This window comes from Eubalaena glacialis, chromosome 4, assembly GCF_028564815.1.
Source record: "Eubalaena glacialis isolate mEubGla1 chromosome 4, mEubGla1.1.hap2.+ XY, whole genome shotgun sequence".
NCBI lineage: Eukaryota > Metazoa > Chordata > Mammalia > Artiodactyla > Balaenidae > Eubalaena > Eubalaena glacialis.
Genome location: NC_083719.1, coordinates 14,489,688 through 14,503,958, shown reverse-complemented (window position 1 = coordinate 14,503,958; position 14,271 = coordinate 14,489,688). Strand labels below are relative to the sequence as shown.

At 41.4% G+C, this 14,271-nt stretch overlaps 1 protein-coding gene across 1 annotated transcript in view; it reads left to right on the top strand.

Annotated features, from left to right (window-relative positions):
* MYO10 (myosin X) overlaps positions 1 to 14,271 on the top strand; it is a 212,048-nt gene that overhangs the window by 40,618 nt on the left and 157,159 nt on the right. Inside the window, exon 2 of the mRNA XM_061189146.1 lies at positions 6,479 to 6,577. Coding sequence (XP_061045129.1) covers positions 6,479 to 6,577 — 99 coding nt within the window. The remainder of the gene's footprint in view (positions 1 to 6,478; positions 6,578 to 14,271) is intronic.

Here is a 14,271-nt window from a genome sequence, read left to right as displayed (position 1 = left end):
AAAAATGGGGCAACAGTAAGTTGAAATCTATGATAGAGGTTTTATCTTCTTAAATGAGGATCACTAAACTTTCTGTGTAAAGGGTCGGAAGGTAAATATTTTAGGCTTTGAAGAGCTACGTCGTGTTTCCGTGGTAGCGGGGAGGAGATAGGTACAACTTCTTGGCCACGGATGTACTGCAGTCACACACAGTTGGCCGGGGATTTATGATAATCTTCCAGGGAGGGGGGCCAGTAATTGAGTCAGGGATGCCCTGTACCACAGCCTCACCTGGAGATGAGCTCGGACATGTCTCCTTGTAGCCTTGTAGTCTCTGAGGCCCCCTTGTCTACCTAATGAAGAGTGGAGAACTTAATGAACCCAACACCAGTCTTCAGAGTTTTAACACAGCTCTTCCATGCGGTCATTATGGCTGTGTGTGTGTGTTTCTTGATATTGCAGTTGCTCAATTATAGAGACATGATTGGGTTTTTCCCATTATGGAGTGGTTAAGAATGTTCATGTACCATTGAGAAGTACATAGGCTGCGAGACAATATTTTTAAATGATTTGCAATGACCAAGGTATAATTACATACAATAAAATTCACCCATTGTAGATTCACGGTTGAGTGGATTTTAGTGCATTTATACAGTTGTGCGGCCATCAGCACAATCCAGTTTTAGAGTAGTTCCATCGACCCCCCAGAGTTCCTTTTTCCACGCGCAGGCAGCGTGCCCACCCTGACACCTAGCTCTGGGCATCTATTCATCTAGTTTCTGCATTGATGGATTTGCCTCTTCTCTACTTTTTTGTGTGTAGCTTCTGTCACTTAGCATAATGTTTTTGAGATTCATCCTTGTTGGTGATTCTGTGATTTGTTTCTTATTACTAAGACTTGTGTAGATTTATCGCATTTTGTTTCTGAACCAGTTGATGGACATCTGAGTGTGCGGACAAAAAAATGTTGCCTGCCATTCCCGTAAAAAAATGAATGTGCCCGCCATCAGCCACTGCAGTCGCCCTCAATGGTGCCCCCTGAGGGGAATTCAGGATGGAGAAAAATAGGATCCTGACCCTAGATAGTTAAGATGCATATCTAAGGAATAATTTCAATGAGCCCAGACTCTTGCATCTTCCCACACATAGAAAAACACTAAAATCATTAACTTGAGTTGTTGGGTTTTGTGGTTAACAGTAATCTTTTGATGTTTGACCACATTTTTTTTTTTTTTTTCCAACACAAACTCCTATATATCCTGGCTCCTCCCTTACCTGTTTGCAACTGTTAACTCGGAACTATCTGAGAGGCTGGCTCCCAGGCTGTCGTCCTCCATAAGGTCCCCTAATAAAACGTAACTCGCAACTTTTAGGTTGTGCATTTTTCTTCTGTCAACAAGTGATTTCTAGTCTATGGCTATTATGAATAATGCCGCTATGAATGTTTGCTTACAAGGCTTTTTAAAAACTTTCTTTTTTTTTTTTTTTTTTTGAGTAGGTAGATATCTGGGAGTTGAATTCTTGGGACATATGGTGAGATTATGTTTTGATTTTTAAGAAACCGCCAAACTGTTTTCCAAGGTGGATATACCATTTTATATCACTGCCAGTTTCTCCACATTGTCACCAGCACTTGGTATGGTCAGTCTTTTTTTTATTATAGCCAGGAAATCATTTGTTGGCAATGGAAAAATGGAATCCCTGTGAACCTCATTTTTGAAGGGATGGTATTACTCGCCTCCTTATAGGATTGCTCTGAAGATCAAAGAGATGGGAATTTCTGTGCAAGTGCTTTGTCTTGTAAAACTATTACTGCTGATTATGTGCAGAAAAAGTTTTTAGAAGTTGAATTTAACACATATCTGTCTCAGATTAAGATGAAAACGTCCCAAGTTTTAATAAAACATCTATTTTATGACCAAACTTGTTCCACCTACTTTTAAAGGCATATCTTTGCTCCAAGTGTGAGTTTTCTCCGTCAGCTAGGAGCTTTCTCCATATGCCTGCATTGTACATTAAATTATCAGTCTTATTTAACAGTGACAGAATATAATGGTTTGCATATGGTGGGCACATTTTTCTTCCCCACTCAAACTTGGTTGGTCTGGTAAATGTCTTTCTGTGATTTCGTTTTCAAATGCTTGTGGGTGGCCTCTTTCCTGGACCTGGACAGATGTGTTCTAGTCGAATAGAATGGAAGCAGAAAGTTTGGGGGCTGAGAGAAACCACCCAGAACAATCTATGTAAAAATATCCATTTCACCAGTTTTACTTTGCAATTCTGATTCTGTGAAAATTGCCTGTTTAAACTTTTTCAAAGAACAAAGGGAGTGTCTTGAATGCATTTCCCTTCCTATCTGGGGAAGATACCGCTGTAGGTTTAGGAACACTGGCCAGTGGGGCTCTAGATTTGAAATCTGGGCTGAATTTTGTAAGACTTGTTTATCAGCAGCTATTCACACCTGTTGAGAAGGACCTTTGGACTAAGGAGGTTGAGCTGTGTGTTTGATCATGTAAGAAGGACTGTGTCAACAAGGGCTTGGTCATACTTTCAAATGAGAAGGTGAAAAGAACCACAAGAAAACTCAAGTAAAAGAAACTGCATGCAGTGTACCCCCTGGGAGTTGGGAGGTTTATATTAATTCTGGTGACAATTTATATTAATTCAGTAATGTTTCATAACATAATCTTTATTCATACTAAATAGACAGTTTTGATACTTGGTAAACAGGGACATGAAATCCTTTTTGATCAAAGCAAAGCAGGTGATGGTCATAGCAAACAAAGCTTTGGACTCAGGATTCTGGGATGGAGGTCCACTGTGAATTATTTTATGATTTTACCTAATGAGTAAAAGTTTTTACCTTATGAGTTTGAAAATTTCCATTTGAGTGAGTGTGTGTGTGTGTGTGTGTGTGTATGTGTGTACATGGAGATATTTGAAAGCTTTCAATGTTGCAGTCTCTGACATGTGAATTTTAAAAATGATGAAAAAGTAGTTCAGGCACTTGAAAGTCTCTTTCTAGAACATTACAAATACTGCAGTTTTGGTGTGGAATGATATTTGAAAGAGCAGTCTTAGAGATGCCTGTAGTAAACATCCTTTTTGGAAAGGAGCTGTTTGCTAATAAAGAAATCGGAACTGACAAACAGTCGTGTCCTTCTTTCTGGATGTTACCTGTGTCTCAGCCCAAAGTGGGAATCGGAGGTCTGTGAATGACCTGTGCAGGCATGGCAACTCAGCCGTGTTGGTGTTACGTGTGTTCTTTAAATAAGACAGTTCAGGGTTTATAGAGAAACACTTCATACTCATTTTTGATGCTGTTTTCCATCTTTATCTTGGAGGATTTCAACCCCTCTACGGAGGGAAGGTTGAAGAAGTTTGGAGTTAACAACTTAAAATTCCCACAATAAAGAGAAAGGGGATACCCATGTGGAGGTCCTTGTATAGGGTTGTAGCAGGGATGCTAGGAGAGTCGCAGAACTTGTAAGGGAAACAGGAGCCGGTGCCGTTTTAACCTTGGGCTCCAGCCACCTTGATCTTCTTGGCGGAAACGCTTGTGGAACCTCATGCACATGTGGCCCTGCCTCTGGGTCCCCCTCCTTCCAGAGCCCCAAGGTCTAGCTTGCTGACCCCAAATGCTTTCATTGAACTCAAGGGTGACTTAACGAGGGATCCTGAGTCACAGTGGTGACGACAAACATTTTAGGTCCTGGCTGGTGTATTTTAAGCAGGATCATCATTGGCACTGAGGGAGTAACTTGTAAGTTGGATTTTTATATCTTAAACTTTCCCTTCTAGAAGGAGTTGTGTGTGATAACTGAACACTTAAAGGGACCTTTGTGTGTAGTTATGTTTTAGTTGTTGACTGGCCTATTAGTGCATTTTATTTATTTCTGAATTACTTTAAGGAGACAGTGTGATGTGTGGAAAGTGCATGGAATTAGGAATCGGAAAGATTTGAGACCTGGGTTGGTCACCAACTGTGTGACATTAGGTAAGGACTTAAGCTCTGAACTTCAGTTTCGGGGCAGGGGTTCCTATCTTACCAAAGGTTAGGTTAGTATTAGTATTATTGAGGCTCTTAGCATGTGACTGTGACACCTCATGGGCACTCCATTACTGGAAGCTACTACTTATGCTATTAGTAACACAACTTAAAGTAGCATAAAGTGATGAGTGTAGTTAGTTTACTTTTATCTTGCTTATCCCCTGGCTTCTCTCTGTGTTGAGAGTGGTAGTAATCCCTGAAACTAGAAGTTGAATGTATAACCAATATATTTTGAATATTTCACTTAACGTTTCAAATCAAAACAGAAATTAAGCAGATCAATGAAATGAGGTTGAAAGTTCTAGAAAAGAAGTTAATGCGCTATTTCAAGTGATAATTTTGGTATTAAATTTCCACTGTTCCATTTTTGTTGGAGTTGATGAAATTGTTGAGCAGAGTAGAAATAACATAATGAGATACTAAAGCGATTTCAACACATCGGGTATACATAAGTCATAAAGGTAATTCTTTTTTAAAACAAATTAAGTATTTTTTAATTGAAGTAGAGTTGATTTAGAATACTGTGTTAGTTGCAGGTGTATAGCATAGTGATTCACTAGTTTTGCAGATTATATTCCATTATAGGTTAATGGATATAATGTAAGATAATGGATATGATTCCCTGTGCTATAGAGTATGTCCTTGTTGCTTATCTATTTTATATATAATAGTTTGTATTTGTCAATCCCATACCCCTAGTTTGTCCCTCTTCCCTCCCTTTTCCCTTTGGTAACCACTAGTCTGTTTTCTATATCTGTGAGTCTGTTTCTATTTTGCATATACATTCATTTGTATTATTTTTTTAGATTCCACATATAAGTGATATCATACAATATTTGTCTTTCTCTGTCTTATTTCACTAAGCATAATTTATCTAGGTCCATCCACGTTGCTGCAAATGGCAGTATTTCATTATTGTTTATGGCTGAGTAATTTTCATACACACACACACACACACACACACACACACACACGTCTTCTTTATCCAGTTGTCTATTGATGGGCACTTGGGTTGCTTCCCTGTCTGGCTATTGTAAATAGTGCTGCTGTGAACACTGGGGTGAGTGTTTCTTTTGGAACTAATGTTTTTGTTTTTTCTGGATATGTACCCAGGAGTGGAATTGCTGGATCATGTGGTAGTTCAACTTTTAGTTTTTTAAGGAACCTCCGTACTGTTTGCATAGTGGCTGCACCAATTTACATTCCCATCACCATGTACAAGAATTCCCATAAAGATAACTCTTTATAATTTGACCAGTGAACACCCAATAATTTCTTCAAACTTTTTTTTATCACTTGTCCTTGAAAACAAACGGTTTTCATGTTGTGAAATCAAAGAAAGAGGAAGTTCAGCATTGAAAAGCTAAGTATTATGGTTGTCATTTTATTTGTCCAGTGGAGAAATAAAAAAGGGAAATGAAATCAATGCCAAAAAATTGTGCCCCAGGTTAAAGCAGTAGGATCTGGAAGTTGTCATCTGTTGGGATATCATTGCAAACTTTGCGGTGCATTTGGTGTCTGGTGGAATCCTACCAAAATTCACACCAGTGGATTGGGTTGTGATATTTACTAAAACTTCATCCCTCTCTTGGAGAGTCTAGTTGACACGTGGATTTGGTCCAAGTAGGAAGTCAGTGGAGTGTCCTGATGCCCTCCAAGTGGGCAAGTGCATGGGACTTGGACCCGGGAAGACGGAGCCTGAAGGTCCCAAAGAGTTCTTGACTTGGGGTGAAGCAGTGTGGTGACCTGGTTAAACTTGTGGTTTCTGGATGCATGATGCTGGGCAAGTTTCTTTACCTCTAGGCCTCCACTTCTCCATCTGTAAAATGGGATGATAATGGTGCTTGCCTCAAAGGGTGTGTGTGAAGAGATAATCCACATAAATCAATTGCATTTTAATTAATTAATTAATTAATTAATATTTTGTTTTTGGCTGTGTTGGGTCTTCATTGCTGCACGCGGGCTTCCTCTGTTTGCGGCGAGCGGGGGCTACTTTTCGTTGCAGTGCACGGGCTTCTCATTGCGGTGGCGTCTCTTGTTGCGGAGCACAGGCTCTAGGCACGCAGACTCAGTAGTTGTGGCACACGGGCTTAGTTGCTCCGCGGCATGTGGGATCTTCCCGGACCAGGGCTCGAACCCGTGTCCCCTGCATTGGCAGGTGGATTCTTAACTACTGCGCCACCAGGGAAGTCTCTCAGTTGCATTTTAGTACTATTTTCTCTGTCCTTTCTCTGTCTGGTGGGACTCTGTCTCAGTCACACTTGTACACGTGTAAGGCTGTGGGTGATGCTTTCTTTGAAGATTCATTCCTTGCTTATTTGAGAAAGATGTTTGCTTTTCAAAAGGTGATTTTTAAGGAATGTAGTAGTCATAGTAATTTTAAGAGTGGTGTTTTGCCACAAAATGCAATCCAAACTCATAGTTAAATCCTGCTTGTTTTGTTTACAGGGAACACGGGTCTGGCTGAGAGAAAATGGCCAGCATTTTCCAAGTACCGTAAATTCCTGTGCAGAGGGCATCATTGTCTTCCGGACCGACTATGGCCAGGTGAGCAGAGTCCCTGCAGCTTCGTGACATCCGTGTTCTGCTTCCTTGGGTGGCCCTACGTAAGGGCACGTGTGCTCATTCTCCTCGCCCCTCATACCTTAAACATCTTTTCTAAGTGATACAACAGAATCCCAAAAGGCATGTATAATGCACACCTCGAGTGTGTGAGAGACACAATAAAAAATTCTCCCAAATCGAAATCAAAGTGTTCTAACTAGTACTGGACAGAGGAGCCCTGCACTTGGCTGGTTTCCTTCCTGGGGATCAGGAAGAATCACAAGTATAGGGTGCAAGCAATTTGAGAAAAAGTTCAAATATATCAGTACTTCCCAGTTGGTTTCATGACCACTTTCCCTTAAAATTCGTCCACTTTCCTAGTGTTGGAACTACTGGCCTGCCAGTGAGACTGTGGCAGTGTCCTGGCCCCTGTAAGGACAGGATGCACCAAACCGCCTGACCTGAGCCTCCTCATCCACCTTGTGAAGCAACTGAGGAAACTCCTTCTGTGTGTGGGAACCACTGCTCCAGGGTCCCTATTCTTTAGTGTAAAACAAGTGAAAAGCCATATCACTGAATACCTGAATCCAGAAACTGGCCCACTGATTATACTTGGACAATGGTGAAAGGAGCCCAGTTTCTCCATTTTATAAGGAAACCAATTAAAATTTTTTTAAATTGAAGTATAGTTAATTTACAATGTTGTGTAAGTTTCAGGTGTATAGCACAGTGATGCAGTTATATGTAAATTTTTTTTTTTTCAGATTCTTTTCCATTATAGGTTATTACAAGATATTGAGTAGAGTTCCCTGTGCTACACAGTAGGTCCTTGTTGGTTACCTATCTTATATATAGTCGTGTGTGTCTTTAATCCCAAGGAATTTTAATTTTAGAAATGGGTACCTCCCACAGAGACACATATTAAAATTTAAGACATAAAGGACTAAAAGGACATCATATGCCAGTATTTAAAACTCTCAGTTGCTGAATTTTGTTTGCAAGTTGTGTTGAGAACAAAATCTTCAAGGTCAGTGTTGTATAGTTTGTGGCTGTTGGGCTACTTGGTTATCAAAACCTTGAGCAGAGATGATCCTCTTGGTGGTACATTCCTCATTTCTTGGCTTAATAAGCAGTGATGTTTCTGGGCTATTTTGCAATTCCTCAGTTACTTTTTCATCCGAGAGTCTTGAATGGCGCTTCAGTATTTGTCTGGTGGTGAAGATACAGCTGTGATGTGCAGATGGAGAGAGGGGGGTGGGTGCAGGGAGAGGGGAGCAAAGACACCACTGGGAATCCAGTGTCTCCCAGTCACTGATGCCCAGTCTGGTCTCTTTCCCATCAGGTTCTCGGGTAGTGTGATGTGACCTGTAAACTAAGGACCAAGTGACCCAGCCAGCATTTTTCTGTCTTGCCTTCCCTCCTCCCCTCTTGCCATCTCACTCTCCCCAGATGAGAATTCAGTTTCTTTCAGGCCTTGTACATACTTCTCAAGATGATAATAAAAAAGGAAAACAAAACAATATTTAAACCGTGTACCTGACTTGACAGAACTTAATGGGGAATTCTTTTCTTTTTTTGTCGACTTATTTTTTAATCCCAAAGATACTTTATTTTTTTCCCCTTTTTTCCTCTTAAGAAAAATTGTGATAAAAACCACATAACGTTAAAATTCCCAACTTAACCACGTTGAAGTGTATAGGTCAGTAGTGTTAAGTCCGTTCCCATTGTCGGGCAGTAGATCTCTAGAACTTTTTCATCTTGTAATACTGAGACTCTGTACCTAGCAAACGCTTTAATTCCCCATCTCACCTCCCCCAGCACTTGGCAACCACCTTTCTACTTTCTGTCTGTATGATTTTGACTCCTTTAGATACTTATATGAGTGGAATCATAACATCTTTGTCCTTTTCTGTTGCTGGCTTATTTTGCTTCACGGAGTGTCTTGGAGATTCTGAAGATGCTTTCTATTCCTATCAAGCTTTGCTTTGCTCCGCAGAGGCGTCGCAGCAGTTCTAGCAGTCTCTTAGTGCTACTTACTGTGTCGCGTGGTGAGCAGTCTGTGTCCTGTGACACCATTGCCAGCTGGTCAATGGGCAGCCCTCCGTGAGGCATGGAAAGGGTTGGTCAGGCCAGCAGTTCTGTTCCCTCTTGACAGTATTTATGGATTGTGGCTTTAGAAAGAACTAAACCAGAAAAGTATATACTTAAACATGGAAACAACTCCCAAATTTGACTTCGAGTCTTCAGTCTGTCATCAAATCCTTGGTCTTACACTGTCCGCTCTGTCATTCCCAAGTATGACAACTATAATTAGCTTGGCGACCCATGTAGGAAATACAGGGTTTAAAATGTGACAAAAGTGAGGCAGGTTGGAAAGACGTGGATGAGACGTGGATCAAGAGCTGGCAGTGGCCAGAAGACTTGTTTCTCTCTTTTCTGACCTACTTCTTCCTCTCTTGACATTACAGATTCCCTGTGGAACATACAGGCGTAGCCACCAAGGGTCAGAAGTTCATTACCTGGTTCTGGTCCCCAGGACAGGCACACCCACTGTTTATCTGATATAGATTCCTGAAGGAATCAGGGTCAGAGATGTAGAGCATGACCTTGTCCTGATCAAACCCGTGGTAACTTTTCAAAGTATGGGCTCATTTCAGCCCAATTTGGTATGTTATTAAAGGGTGTTAGGATATTGGTGTTTCTACAGAAAGGGAGAATGGGGAGTTATTTAATGGGTCCAGAGTTTTAGTTTTGGAAGATGAAAAAGTTCTGAAGATGCATCATGGTGATGGTTGCACAACAATGTGGATGTGTTTGATGCCACTGAACTGTACACTTAAAATTTGCCATTGTCATCCTTTTTATGTCAGTGTGTACATCTTACCACAATAGAAAAAAGAAGATATCAGTGTTTGAGGTCAAATGGTATCGGGTAAAAGCTGTCAAGTGGGTATTTTTCTATATCTTTATAAACAGTTCTAGTAAAATTTTTGTTACCAAAATAGGACCTCTCAGAATCTGTGAACAGCTTCCAAACTATTCGTTGAATTTCCCTTTGGTTTACTGTACAGGAATCACCTGGGGGTCTTGTTTCGGGTGCAGATTCTGATCGGCAGGTCTGGGCTGGGGGCTGAGAGTCTGCATTTCTCACCAGCTACCTGGTGGTATGGACGTTGCTGGTCCATGTTTGAGTCGTGAGAGTTTATAAGACCTTGCGGAGAACTGACTTAGGGTCGTAGTTACTACAGTGAAAAGCAGGAAGTACTCTCAGTCCCCTCTGTGTACCACCCGTGCTACTGTTTCGGACGAAGCAAAGGTAAGGAAAAGAGCTTGAGGTAGCGGTGGAAAATTTTCCCTAGGCCTTGAGAAGCTTTCCCTTTCTCTGTGTGCATTCCATCCCTCCCCCCACCCCACCCCCAATTCCAGCAATCATTTCACCTGAAGCGTGGCCAGGGGTTGTGCTGACTGCAGCGAAATAGTGCTCAGGTGGATTAAAAAGCAGTTTTCAAAATTCTGTTTTGTGTTGGAAACCAAGCAGAGCCACAAGTAACTAAAATCCTAAAACGAGGTCACGGGGACAGGGGGTAGATAGGAGATAATACGGTGTCGTTTCTGGTGAGAGCCCTAAAGGGCCCGTTTTCTTATTTCATTCAGTCTCTGAGGGTTTTGCACATTTGCTCAGCTGTTCTTTTTTCGCCAAGGAGATAGTTTTATATTAATCTAAAATTCCATCCCATGCCAAAATTTAAACTACTGTAGCTTGGTCCCAGGAGTGCAGAGGACCAAAACATTCCCATCTGACTCATAACTTATGTTATACTCGCTGTGAAGTATTTGCAGATGGGAAAAGAAAAGTGCAAGTGACACGCTAACACACTTTGAAAAAATGCATAGTTGTGGCTTCTGGAGCACTGGTCCAGATTTGGGTAAAAGATCGACTCTGGTGAAAAGGGTAGGATGGAAGTTGGCACTGAATGTTTGTCTTTTCTAAAACGTTCACCAGACACGTGGGTGATCACTGAAGCACCCTTTTGGAACATTGTAGAATTGACTAATGAGTTTTAAATTAGATTTTTCACTTTGAGAGTCAACGATTTTATTATCTTTCCTGAAAAGAGCCTAATTTGATCGCTCTGAAATAACTTATAGTGATATCAGTTTACCTAATTGTATTTTAAGGGGTGGTTTTTTAACTTACCGCAGTCAACTTAATCAAGACACTTACTCTCTGCAACCATCCTGTTGGGTTTTCTGTTTGCATTGTCTCTCTATGGGGTCTTCTGAGATATTTTACTGGCTGGAGAATTAATCGTCCCAATCTACAAGTAAATGCCCTCCTCCGTGCCCTTCTCTTATTTGCACCAAGTATAATTAGACTCGGTTTTAAAAGTTATTCTTCTCATTTTATTAATCCACAAAAAGGCCGTTAGATTGCCTGGTTCTTTCAAGTCATCCCCACCCTCCAAGATAGTCAGAATTCCTCAGGCCACACAGGAAACATAACCCTCATTATTTATAAACACATCTCCCATTTAAAGCCATCTCTAACCTTTTGGGTTTGACCTTCACTTTGACTTGTTGGAATTAATACTGTGGGCCCAATTTTGTCGAAGTTGATGATGGGTTAGTGTAGTGATTTTTCATTGCATTTTTGGTTATTTTTCATACACTTTCTGCTCTGTCCAGCTGCTTTTCTTTGCTTTTTTTACCCCTTCACTTTGCCCCCATTGATTGGTGTCTTTTTGTGTCCCTTGAATGTCATATGGATGTGGCAGCTTTGGACCTTTCCACATCCCGTATGGGTCCACTCCTGTGTCACAGAGAAATCTCCCGCAAGCCTGTTGAGTGCTGGAAAATTGACCATGGGACAGCCCAGAATGTCTCCCATTTCAGAGCTCCGAATGTTACCCTGCAACCCCCCTGATTGTCAGCAATCGGACAACTAGAACTGAGTGATTTCAACTTGAGGCGGGAACAGGTCAGATCTGACTTCTCAAGGGAAGTGTGGAGCCTGGAGCTTTTAACCGAGTTGAGAATGTCATCTGAGAGGAAGCTGACTGCACACGCTGGCCCCCGAGAGCCCAGGAATGCCAGCCCTTTTCAGCAGCCGCAGAAGCTGCCTTCCTGGCTTCACTGGCAAAGCCAGCTGTTGGCAGAGACAGGTGCCGGGGTAAAGAGGTCTCCCCCGCCAGCTCCTTCTCTGTGAGCGGATGCGGAGTGAGTGAACAGCAGTTGGCATGGCCCCCAAGTCGGGTAGGGCCCCCCAAGGCAGCTCCTGTGAATGGTGGAGGCAGGCGGGGGGAAACCAGCAGGGCGACAGCTAAACTTACAAAGATGGAGGGAAAGAGTTTGGGGGGACGACGTTAATGATGCAGAAGTGGTGTCATTAGGATACTGTGACTCTCAGAGCCGAACTCTTGAACAACAGGACATATTCTTTGCAGTCAAGTGGCCTGCACATAATTCCCTTGCTTTTATGTTGTTTAAAAAACAAAAAGTAGGGCTTCCCTGGTGCCGCAGTGGTTAAGAATCCGCCTGCCAATGCAGAGGACACGGGTTCGACCCCTGGTCCGGGAAGATCCCACATGCCGCGGAGCAACTGGGCTCGTGCACCACAACTACTGAGCCTGCGCTCTAGAGCCCGCAAGCCGCAACTACTGAAGCCCGCGTGCCACAACTACTGAGCCGGCGTTCTACAACTGCTGAAGCCCGCATGCCTAGAGCCCGTGCTCCACAACAAGAGAAGCCACTGCAATGAGAAGCCCACGCACTGCAATGAAGAGTAGCCCCCGCTCGCCGCAACTAGAGAAAGCCCACGCGCAGCAACGAAGACCCAACACAGCCAGAAATAAATAAATAAAATAAATAAATTTGAAACAAACAAACAAACAAAAAACCAAAGAGTATATTCTATCCCCTTTTCAATCTTTTTTCTCTTTTTTGGTAAAGAGAAACAGTCTCATATTAATGCACTTGTTTGGGGGAAACTTCACCCATTTTTTTCTCAAAAGGAAAGAAACATTATATTTTCGTTCCCTGTAGCCTCTCAAGTGTCAGGTATCCCTGGTGTTGCAGTCACTGCTTCCAGCCAAATTAACCTGTGGGTTCCGTTGAACCATAGGAAGTCGCCATCTCTGTAGGATGAGGGAGCTGAAAAGGCAGTTTCCTGTGGTTATGCCTAAGAGTACGTTAATTGCCCTCTATTTTAATTGTGTGTTTTAGCTTATCGATATGTTTTTGATTTAAAGGTAGAATTTTTGGCATACAGTAAAGTTTAACAAAGTAGTTTTTTTGCAGTCCAGTTGAGAGGCAAAGCATATCCCTAAAATAGTATACAGCCCTGGCTTTTGGGGTACCACTGCCATATTAAATTCTGTTGTGTGTGTTAACAGCTATGACATTGTATTCCTTTTGGGGTTTTCAACTTTTTGGATGGATTTGTAAAATATTTGCTATGATTGATCTCTCCTGCAAAGGTCCAAAAATTTTAACCATTTTTAGAATGGAAGTATAGTTAATTTACAATGTTGTGTTAGTTTCAGGTATATAGCAAAGTGATTCAGTTATACATATGTATAAATATCTATTCTTTTTCAGATGCTTTTCCATTATAGGTTATTACAAGATATTGAATATAGTTCCCTGTGCTATACAGTAGGTCCTTGTTGTCTATTTTATATACAGTACTTTGTTAATCCAAAGCTCCTAATTTATCCCTCTCCTCCCCTCCTTCCCCTTTGGTAACCATAGATTTGTTTTCTATGTCTGTGAGTCTATTTCTGTTTTGTAAATAAATTCATTTGTATCATTTTTTTGATTCCACATGTAAGTGATATCACATGATTTTTGTCTTTCTCTGTCTGACTTACTTCAACAAATGTCCAAATTTGAGTTGAAAGAAAAATGAATGGGTAAATATGCAATTTATTTTTTTGAACTGGAATTTGGGCTTTCTTGTGTGTGTGTGTTTATTTGTGGTAAATATAAATTACATAGAAATGACTATTTTAAATGTTTCTGAGTGTACAATTCAGTGGCATTAATTACATTCATAATGTGTGCAGCCATCACCACTATTTCCAAAACTTTTTCATCATTCCAAACAGAAACTCTGTAACCATTAAGCGCTAACTCCCTATGCAATTTGTTGTTAAACTACTTTCCTCTTGGATACCTTTTCTTGTGCTGCTTCAAGGTATACAAGTGCGTTAGAAACTGTGGTTTGTTTTCCTTCTTAAGGAATAAACACTGTCAAGAAAGAAGTGGTATAGACCTAGCTCAAGAGTCCAAGGATGGAGAATTGAATGTTGACTTAGATCTGCTGACCACCGATGGGCATTTGGCGCTGACCTTGTGATGTGTGCATGGGGGTGGATGGTGCTGCCCCTGTGGGTGGGTGAAGGGCCCTTCTCAAGAGGAAGGTGGCCGCACAGCCATCCAGAAAGCCAGAGGAAAGAGGGACATGCTGGTGACAAGTGGCAGATAATTTTTTAAAAAATCAGATGTATGCGATTTCCTTTGTTAACTTCAGTATGGGTCCATCTGTTATTCTTGGAATTCACTTCCATCAAAACAATGCAGCTGTATTAAGCTGGGAAACTCTTAAATTCCTGTGCTTTTCTGACATTTTGCTATTTCATCCTGGAAATACCTGTCTCTGAGATGGATATTAAACACCAGCCCATGGAGTTTCCTAG